Source organism: Carlito syrichta, unplaced genomic scaffold (assembly GCF_000164805.1).
Source record: "Carlito syrichta isolate Samal-C Ts95f unplaced genomic scaffold, Tarsius_syrichta-2.0.1 Scaffold307219, whole genome shotgun sequence".
NCBI classification, from domain to species: Eukaryota; Metazoa; Chordata; class Mammalia; order Primates; family Tarsiidae; genus Carlito; species Carlito syrichta.
In genome coordinates, this window is record NW_007251315.1 from 155,650 (window position 1) to 166,418 (window position 10,769).

The 10,769-nt window shown below is 47.8% G+C and overlaps 1 protein-coding gene across 1 annotated transcript in view; it reads right to left on the minus strand.

The window, feature by feature from the left end:
• Positions 1–532: 532 nt before the first annotated feature.
• The window catches only part of PIPOX (pipecolic acid and sarcosine oxidase), a 15,429-nt gene continuing 5,192 nt past the window's right edge, over positions 533–10,769 (minus strand). Inside the window, exons 3-8 of the mRNA XM_008064191.2 lie at positions 5,153–5,366; positions 4,685–4,867; positions 4,002–4,154; positions 2,774–2,932; positions 2,104–2,179; positions 533–1,177 (exon numbers count right to left, since the gene is read on the minus strand). Coding sequence (XP_008062382.1) covers positions 1,047–1,177; positions 2,104–2,179; positions 2,774–2,932; positions 4,002–4,154; positions 4,685–4,867; positions 5,153–5,366 — 916 coding nt within the window. The 3' untranslated portion in view covers positions 533–1,046. The remainder of the gene's footprint in view (positions 1,178–2,103; positions 2,180–2,773; positions 2,933–4,001; positions 4,155–4,684; positions 4,868–5,152; positions 5,367–10,769) is intronic.

Below are 10,769 nucleotides of genomic sequence, written 5' to 3' on the forward strand. Positions count from 1 at the left end.
GTTGAACTGGCCCGATCTGGAGACCCTCCAGGTGGGTTTCATCTGAGTGCATCCAGACTTGATCGAATCCCTGTTTATAGCCCTCACCCCTCCACCCACCCTGGGGTAGTTATGAGCCTGTTCTCTTCCAAAGCAATTAGTGCAAGGAGGCCAGCCGACTCGGTGCTAATGCTGTTTCATTAAGTGGGAGCAATCCTAATGATAATAAAATGGCACATTTAACATTCAAACATTGAACGGGGTTTCTAAGCGAGTGTGTCTCTCTCTCCCTTTCTGGTATAACAGCTCCATCTTCATAAAGACCTGACAATACACCTTAATGAGAGACTGGGGAGCTGAGCATCTTTACAGAACCAGAGAGAGGATGAAGATAAGACAAAGAATCCAGAGAAAGGGGGTATAGTGCGTTGAGGGGATAAAGACTCCAAGGGTTCCTGGGTTAATGGATTCTGTGGTGTTAATTCAGACAATTAAAGCCTGTAAGAAATAAGGTCACATGGAAAAGAAAACCCACCAGACTTTAACACAATGCAGTTATTTATTTATTTGTTCAATGAATCTCTTCAACAAATATTTGTTGCGCATCTAAGATGAGCCAGATTTAATAGGCATTTGTAACAGAGGGTGGCTCCAGTTTTAGGAAAAGGAATCCCAAGGGCAGTGGAGATCTATAAAAGATCATCCTGTTTACCCTCCCCTGAGCAGATTTAGTCAAATCCATCCAGATTCATCAAACATCCTAGCAAAGAGAATTTGAACAACTGCTTTGGTCTCGGGAGCCAGTTCCTGTGTCCCCTTCTTATTGAGAGAGACATCCGTTGCATACATTCTTGCTACTCTGATTATAGACTACGTGATCGACTTCTGGGAGCAAGAAAGTAGTTTGGAATGGGGAGCTGACCAAGGAATGAAAGTAGATTCGATCATCTGGTGATTCAATCATCAGGGGATTCAAGAGAATCAGGAGAAAAGGATAGGGCCACTTGCTTTATCTAAGACATATTCTAGGGGGCTTCTGTGCACATAGGGAGGCTGCTAGCCAGTGGTCAAAGGTGGGCTTTGCCCAGGCCAGGGAAGCGGCTGATTCGAAAAGGTGCCAAGTCATAAGATGGGATTAATTTCATACTTAATTCATACAGGACCTTCCCCACAACAGGAGCCAGCTTGAATCCATGCCCTAGGAAAAGAAGAGCAGACTGTCAAGCATCTTCTGAAACAGAAAGGCTGGGCTCTCCAGAGTCCCCTGCACACCCAGACAGGGCTGACTCTTTTATTGGTCACATCCCAAAGCCTTCTGGCCATGAGTACCCTCCCACCATGAGTACCCCTTCTCTGATTGTCCAGTCTTCTTACACACTCAATGTCCAGGTTTCTGCACCTAGCTGGGCAGCTGAGAGTATAGAAAATACCATTTTGGCTGGGAGCAGTGGCTTAGGCCTGTAATCCCAGCACTTTGGGAGGCTGAGGTGAGGGAATTGCCTGATCCCATGGGTTCGAGAACAGCTGGGCAACTTGGCAAGACCTCGTTTCTACAATAAATCAAAAAATTAGCCAGGTATGGTAGTATGCGCCTGTAGTTTCAGCTACTTGGAAGGCTGAGGCAGAAGGATCACCTGAGCCCAGCAGGTAGACACTGGGGTGGCTGTGAGTGTGCCACTGCACACCAGCCTGGGCGACGGAGTGAGACTTCAACTCAAAAGAAAAAAGAAAAGAAAAGAAAATATCATTCTGAGCTGGGCTTGGTGGCTCAGCCTGTAATCCCAGCACTTTGGGAGGCGGAGATGAGAGGATTGCTAAGCCCGCGGATTCGGATTCGAGACCAGCCTGGGCAACATGATAAGACCTTGTCTCTACAATAAATCAAAAATTAACCAGGTGTGGTAGCGTGCACCTGTGGTTCTGGCTACTTGGAAGGCTGAGGCGGAAGGATCGCCGGAGCCCAGCAGGTCAAGGCTGCAGTGGCCATGAGCGTGTCACTGCACTCCAGTCTGGGCAACAGAGTGAGACTCCAACTCAAAAAAGAAAAAAGAAAAAAGAAAATACCATTTTGCCTGGAACTTAGGTCAGCTTTAAGCCACCCCGTCTCCCCCAGCTCGGGCTCACCAGAGAATCCAGCACCAATGATAATGTTGTCATACTTTGGATGGCGATCAAGAATGAAGTGCTCATCAGGGGTGTTCTAGAAAGAAACAATCACACCTATGTTGTTTGAGGATTGAGGGAGGAGGAAGAAGTGCAGGCTCTGACGGGAAGGGACTGGGCTGGATTTCTTTCCAGGAAGAATGGGAATGGGGCACAGGCATGCTTTCTGCATGCCAGTGTCCCCTCTAGGTATGACAGCCTTTCTCATTTGTCCATCTGCCTCTCTTCTCGCATAGAGCTATGAACACAGTAGGTGCTCAGTTAATCTTGGTAAACTAACTTCAGCCAAGGCACTTCAGGCCCTGGTGACATCTGTCTCTTCTCTTTGTCTCTAAGGCCTGTTCAATTGGAGGATCTTGCCAAAAAATCTTTTAGAGCTCTTATGGGAAATACAGCAAAGGACTGCCAGGCATAAGCCCAGTTTCCTAATGAAGAAGAATATGAATAATCCCTCACAGGCTCCTCTCTGGTAGGGGTGAACCGACCCACAGAAATAGCTCCTTTGTTTAAAGTCACATACTATGTCAGGGGCCAGATAGAGTCGGGCCTGGCCAGCGCAAGGTCTGTCTGTCTCCTTCCCCTGTTCTCCACAGCCATGAGGGGGCCTAGTGAGGCTGCCCAGACCCCTTACCGTGTACATGCAGCGCTCCATGACAGCAGGCTCGGGCTTCAGGTCAGGTAAGTGATCTCTGACAAAGTGGCTCAGAATCTGGACATCTTGGATGTCTGAGCGTGCTGTGGGGCAGTCCTGCTCCTCGGGGTCTGCCTGGTTGCCGTGGTGATAGCAGACCTGGCTCCCAATCAGAACAGTGTGAGCAGCGAGGGCTGGCCTTTCACGCACACCCACAGCCGAGGGCCAGGCTTGCACACAGGACGGTCCCGTCCATCATCCCGGCCTGCCCCAATCCTTGCTGTTGGGTGTCACCTGAGGTCGCCTAGCTTTGGGTCCCTGCACCCACCCTGCAGTTTGTAAAGGAAGGGCTCCCTTTGCTGGGCCTCAGGGCAGCTGAGGATCTTTCCTTAAAAATAGCTAATAGGGCTGAGGCAGAAGGATCCCCTAAGCCCAGCAGGTCAAGGCTGTGGTAGCTGTGAGCATGCCACTGCACTCCAGCCTGAGCGACAAGAATGAGACTCAAACTCAAAAAAAAAAAAAAAAAAATTAGCCAATAGTGGCCGGTAATCCCAGCACTTTGGGAGGCCAAGGCAAATGGATTGCCTGAGCCCAGGAGTTCGAGACCAGCCTAGGCAATTTCGTCTCTACAATAAATCACAAAGCCGGGCTCGGTGGCTCAGCCTGTAATCCTGCACCTTTGGGAGGCTGAGGTGAGTGGATTGCCTGAGCCCGTGGGTTCGAGACCTGTCTGGGTAGGTGAGACCTCATCTCTACAATAAATCAAAAAATTAGCCAGGCGTGGTAGCGCGCGCCTGTAGTTCCAGCTCCTTGGAAGGCTGAGGCGGAAGGATCGCCGGAGCCCAGCAGGTCGAGGCTGCGGTGGTCGGGAGCGGCCACTGCACTCCAGTCTGGGTGATAGAATGAGACTCCAACTCAAAAAAAAAAAAAATCACAAAAAAACTAGCCGGGCATGGTGGCATGCGTCTGTAGTTCCAGCTACTTGGAAGGCTGTGGAGGAAGGATCGCCTAAGCCCAGCAGGTTGAGACTGCGGTGGCCATAAGCGTGCCACTGCACTCCAGTCTGGGCGACAAAAGTGAGACTCCAACACACACAAAAAATGTCCAATGTGAAGGAGGCTCCTGCTTCTGCCCTTTGTGATCCGAGGGCATCTGTGAAGGGGAAAGTTACAGCCAAGGGCCCAAATCTGTGTGTGCACCTACTCGCTGAGTCTCAGCCCTCACTCACTTTCATCAGCCCTGGGTACTCTGCTGAGGGCAGCCCATAGACGTGGCAGGGAGCCAGGCTCAGGCCCATGCCCAGGAAACATGGAAAGGCCTGGGACACACCATAGCTCCCAGGAACCTTCTCTCGCCAGTAACACACGTTGATTCGAAGAGTCTGCAGATGGGGAGAGGAAGTGTGAGGTGAAGGGGGAGAGCCATGGAACTCTGTAGCAAAGAGAGCAGTTTTTTCCTAGTGCCTGCAACCCTGTTAATATAAGACTGGATGCCCAGTTTAACGCGTCCATTCTTGTTTCTCCCAGTTCTCATGTCATTTGCCTTTTACATATGTTATGATGTACAAAGGCCTCTGAGCCTCTGCCTCTTCTCCTATTCTTAGTTTTCTACCATAACTGTACCCCAAGCCCCATTTCTCTCTCTTTTCAGGATTTAGTAATACCTCAGATTTCTTGAGTGTTTACTATAAGCCCAACTATCTTCTAAGGACTTTAACTTAATTCTCCAACATCCTGTGAGGTAGCTGTTCCCCTTATACTATAGGTAATAAAACCCAGACTCAGTGAGATGAACTAATTTGCCCAAGTTCACCCACTAGCATGTTGCAGATCCAGAACTCAAACTTGATTTCATCTGACTCTAAGGTTTCCTCTCTTAAGCACCAACTCTCAGATTTCCAGTTCCCTCTACCTGGAGAGGTAGCTCAATTCCCAAAGGACGGAGGAGCTGGTTGGTCCAAGGACCTGCTGTGATGACCAAGCTCTTGGCTTGGTAGCTCCTGGAAGTGGTTTTCACCGTGACCGGTAGCCCTGGTTTTATCTCTAGCACCTTCTCTCCATCATGCACCATGCCTCCTAGTTGTCGAACTGCATCCTGAAAAGGCAGGAGCAGGGAAAGGCGAATTAGTTGTGCATATATTTCATACTGTTGGACAAAGAACCCATCGCTTAGGACAGCAAAGGGAGTGCAGAATCTAGACCGCCTCTCCCATATGGACAAGGTCAATAAGGCACATAACACCGCCCTGTCCAAAAAGGTCAAAACTGAAGCCAGCAGGGCAAAGGCCTTCATCTGGAGGGGGTTTGGGGCTGGCTGATTAGGACCCAGGAAGCTCAGGGCAGGGAGCAGTTGCATTGCCCCAGTGCGGTACGATATCACCTGGAGGGCTCTGAGGGCCTTGTCTGCATAGAGAACTCCTCCAGACTTGTCCAAGAGCCCTACTTCTCCTCTGGTCAACCGAATATTTGGGAAACGTTGCTTCAGTTCCTCAGATGAAAGACACTGGTGTTCCACCCCCTGCCTAGACAGAGTGGCCTGGAATGACTGTAACTCTGAATTCTCCTTCATTCCCAGCAGTAGCAGTCCAGTCTGCCTGTAAAAAAAAAAAAAAAAAGAAAAAGCCACCAAGGTGAAGCAATGTGTCAAAGCCCTGGGCCATTTGCTCTCTTTCTTCAGAAGAATCTGGGAAGGATCCTCTCTGGGAGGGATCTGGCTTAAACCTCACCTAAGCAGACGTAATGTCAAATCCTTGACCCAGAAATTCAGCAAGGATCCCAGGTCCAGGTATAGATATCGAGGGGAGTCACGGCTTTGTGTTCAGAATACAGATGAAGTGATCCAGATTCGGTGATAAGAGTCCCAGTATTCTCGAGCTGATTTCTGGCCATTCCCAAGTCTGCCCTTGGTCCTCATTATTGGTTTGCTTTTCTTCTATCCTCCCCACTCAGGATCCATCCTGCCCTTGAGAGCAGAAGCCCTAATTCCTCTTTCATCCTCTATACCTTGAAAGTGGTAAATGTTCAATCAGTTTGATAAGATTTCTTCACTGCCCTGTCCCCTGAACTCATTCACTATTTTGATCTTTTTTTTTTTTTTTTTTTGGGTTGGAGTCTCACTCTGTCACCCAGACTGGAGGGCAGTGGCCGCTCCCAGCCACCGCAGCCTCGACCTGCTGGGCTCTAGCGATCCTTCCGCCTCAGCCTTCCAAGTAGCTGGAACTACAGGCGCACACTACCACACTCGGCTAATTTTTTTTTGATTTATTGTAGAGATGAGGTCTCGCGAAGTTGCCTAGGCGGGTCTCGAACCCGCAGGCTCAGGCAATCCATTCACCTCAGCCTCCCAAAGCATGGGATTACAGGCTGAGACTCCGAGCCCGACTGATCTCTCTATTTTTATTTTTTCCCTCTCTCCCTTCTTCTGGTCTATTCCTTTTTCCTTTTCCTTTCCTTGTCATATAATGGTTTTTGTTTGTTTTGTTTTGTTTTGTTTCAGTCAGGGTCTCACTATGTCACCCAGGCTGCAGTGCAGTGGTATGATCATGGCTTACCTCAGTCTCAGATGAGCCTCTGCCTCAGCCTTCCAAGTATCTGAGACCAAAGGTGTACATCATGATGCCGGGCTAATTTTTTATTTTATTGTAGAGACAAGGTCTCACTATGTCGCCCAAACTGGTTTCGAACTCCTGGGTTCACACAGTTCTTTTGCCTTGGCCTCCCAAAATGTTAGGATTACAGGCGTGAGCCACCATGCCCAGCCTGTCATATAATGTTTTGTCCCTTCTTGTGTGTCTGTCTCTATCTCTGAGTTCCTACTCAGAGGCTGCCTATTTTGTGGAAAGGGTCCTAAATTGGGAGATCTGGCTCTGCTTCTGGTCCTGACATCACCTTGGTGTGACCTTGATCTGGTTACTCACCTCCAACCTAGACTCTTCCTCTGTAACATGTGCCTATGGGACTATTGGTAGTTCCACACCAGGGGGGGTACCCCTACCCACGCAGGGACAAATAAAAACAGAATGGACCATTTTTGTAGTTGTCACAATGCCTGCCTGGGGTTGCTACTCACATTTAGTAGGCAAGGGCCAGGGATGCTAAACCTGCAATACTCAAGAAATTCCACCCGGAATGCCAATGGCACCCTCATGCAGAAACTAATAGGTGCTCTTCTAGGGTTCCAGCAACAAATTCAGTGATTTCATGGTTTTGTTTCTCCCTATACCTCCCTCCATGCTTTTTACTCCCTGAGGGAGTAAAAGCTGTTTCTCTTTAATGTGTCCTGCCTCTCCGTCACAAGAGACCAGAGCTCTCTTTTGGGGGGAAACCGATCTAAACAACGGAAGGGTCACTGTGGCCCTTGGGACCATTCCTGTGTTCCCTCTCCATTTCAGCAGCTGCACTGACCAGCCGCAGTCTGGTACATCCCCCAGGTAGTGCGTATAAAGCTCGTAATAGCCTATAATGGAGTCTCATGGATATTACATGCTTCCAAATCCCACATTATCTGGTTGGGGGGATTAAAGAGAAGATTGGGAGGGGGTAGGGACGCAGTGGGCCTTGGGGCGGGTGTCAGTACACAGAGCCGCGCAGCGTGGCCGATCCATTTGCCATGGCCCCCGCCTACCCAGCAATCACCACTGGCAAGATAGCGATGAGAGCTCTGCCACTTCAAAGCTCAACAGAGGAAAGAGGCTATAGAAATCCCCACTAGCCAGCTGACAGATTTTTTCTATGGCTCCCAAAAGGACTTCAGATTGGCTCTGAGGTCATGAAAACTTGCCTAGTAAACTTCTTAGTCAACAAGATCAGTATGAAGTCCCACAGGTGAATGTTCTTGAGCCTTTTTTACTCGGTGGGGTAAAAATGCTGGGGAGCATTCTGGGAAGGATCTGGCTTAAACCTCACCTAAGCAGACGTAATGTCAAATCCCTGGCCCAGAAATTCCAGAGCAGCATATTCTCACCTCTGCTTGCAATATACCAAGCCTTGGTCTTTCATGGACTCTGAGAATTACTTTCCCTTTTCCTACCCTTCCTTCTTTCCCTCCCTCCTTCTTTCCTTCTTTCCTTGAAATAAGAACTCCTCTTACAGGCACGTACTGTTTGGGAAAAATGAACTCATGCCAAGACAACAAAAAAATCTGTCGAATTATGAAATGCTGAGTGATGTTCTAATTCCCAAGCTGTCCTGTGGTGGATGAAGCAGGGGCTCCCCATCCCTACGAGTAATCAGCGAGCTGATTCTGCCGGTGAATGTAATTGTGCCGATTGTAATCATTTTGCTCCAGCTCTCTGCCCCTGTGGCATTTATTTCTTAGCCCAGATATTGATCTAACAGTGGGAAATTTTCCGTCTGAATTTGTGATGCCGGACCCTCCTCTAGTCTGAAGATGTGTTTGGGAAATTCTCATTTTCCGTGGATCACAGCTGAGCTATTTGGCCTGAGGGAAACCGTGCACTGCTGGAGAAATGCCTTGGATTGGAGAGAGATTTTTGACCATTATGAGCAAATCGGAAATAAATGTAAAACACTGCCTGGAAATGCAAAGGCCTGTCATTATGGGAGATAGGTGAGAGGCTCCTATGGGAAACGCTTAGAGAATTGGAAATCAGTCAATCAAAACCAGGATTGGAAAACGGGCCTTTCCCCCCAGTATAAAGATAGATGACTTCCATGGACAGATTGAAAATCATTTAAGTGCTTATTTTCTTAATGGTTTTTTCTAGATCCCCATAAATAGATCACTCATTCTGCATCAATTTCTCACCCCTGCGCTCTGGACCTCCCTTTCTTCTTTTTCTGCTCAGACCTGAGCTACAGAGTTTGGGAAGGAGAAGAATGAAAATACACAAGGGCATCTGTGGGGTAAGAAATGACCAGAAAATGACAGGTCAGGACAAGCCAGAAAGGAGGGTTTGTCCAGCACTTGGGTTGTCAGGAAACCCTAGAAAGGAGTGCAGCTATCAACTCCCAGAAAGCCCATCCACTGAGTCAAGAGCGTTTGTATGAACTGTGCTGTCCTCCTGACCCTAGTTTGATCCAACCCTAGGAAGAGGTAAATGAAGATTCCTCCCAAGTGCCTTGCTGACTCCTCTGTGGTCCGACTAATGCCTCACGTGTGATGTAGAAAGTTGGCGGTCAGGGATTTCCATCTGTTACTAGAGCAGGACAAGGTGCAGGATGAAACGGGAAGGATTTGGGAGGGGGAGACTACTCTCCCTGTGTCCACCACCCCCCACCGCAAATTCCAGCTTTTCCCTCTCTCTGAATTAAAAATGCCGGGCAAGCCGGCTCTCAGAGTCACTTTGGGAAGGGACTCGAATGGGGACTTGGAAATGTCTGCTGTCTTTGTTGGTTTTGGAGGAGCTCTCTGCGTTTCATCTTCCGCTCAGTGGGCCGAGGTGGAATTGGTTAACAAAGACTGCTCCAGGGAGGGGATGTGGCTGACAAGCCAGACACTTCGCAGACACAAGAAGCAGCAGCTGCAGAGGGGGCCACCAGGTTCTGCCAGCAGCTGTACTGCCTACGGCTGTGATCTTGTCTGATATTGTCAGCTAAGCAGGGGCAGCCTGGGTCAGGAGCTAGATAGTAGGACTCAAAGGGAGAAGGCGGAGCAGGAGAGAGATGGGCCAGAGCTGGGCTTTGCTGTTGATATCAGCATCCTGGTTGTACACATCACAAAAGATTCAGACCTTGTGATCTGACACATGTGTCATTGTGTTTCCAGAATATACGCAAATATGCTGAACCCACCCATGTTTAGTATGCTGCTGTCACAGGAAGCAGCTGAACAGAATAAAAAACATTGGACAATCACCTGAACTACAAACTCCTAAAGGCTTTTTTAATCATCATCAAATAGCATTAAGTATGCTCATATCTATCAGTTATATTATGGTATTGTGCTGGTTCTTCTAGAAGAACCTGGGGAGACATAAGGGCCCAAAGATGATGGATCATTTAGAAAATCAGAATCAGTAAAAGCTAAAGGAATTGGAATCGCTTTTTGCCCTAAGGTAGCAGAGCTGTATTCAGATACCATTCTGAGAATGGAAAGTATCTGTTCTATGTCCTCACAGAGTAAAAGAACCAAATAAATTAGTGTGCCTGAGTAAATTAGGTTAGCCATAGAAAAGAACTTGTTAATAATAGGATAATAACAACAATAATAATACTTAGCACTCTATAGCACTTTAGAGGTTTTTAAAGCATATTCACATTACTTTTCATTTTTCATAATTGGGGCTATGAGACATTGGAATGGTCTTTTAAGAAGGGTTATGATATTTTCCTGTTTTTAAATGTACTGTATGTCCTTTTTTAATGTAAAAAATGTCTTTTGATCTGGGGTGATTTAGGCATGATTTAGCGTGGAGACAGGGAACAGGACAAGGTAACCAGTTTAAGGTATCCTCCAGACCAGTGCCCAGCAAACTATAGCCCAGGACCCAAATCTTGCCTTCTGCCTGTTTTTGTCTGGTCCATGAGCCAAGATGGTTTTTAAATTTTTTAATTGTTGATTTTTTTTTTAAATAAAGACAGGGGTCTCACTATGTTGCCCAGACTAGTCTTGAACTCCTAGGCTCAAGCAATCTTCTGCCTTGGCCTTAAAAAGGGCTGGGATTACAGGTGTGAGCCTCCATGCCCAAACTTAAATGGTCAATTTTTTTTTTTTTTGAGTTGGCGTCTCACTCTGTGTCCCAGGCCAAAGTGAAGTAGCATGCTCACAGTCACTGCAGCCTCGACCTGCTGGACTTAGGTGATCCTTCCACCTCAGCCTTCCAAGTAACTGGAACTACAGGGGTGCACTAACATGACCAGTTTATTTTTTGATTTATTGTAGAAACACAATCTCACCAAGTTGCCCAGGCTGGTCTCAAGCCCCCGAGTTTAGGTAATCCTCTCACCTCGGCCTCCCAAAATACTGGGATTACAGGCTTGAGCCATTGTGCCCAGCGGTTGATTTTTTGAAAACCAAAAGAAAGTCGGGCGCAGTG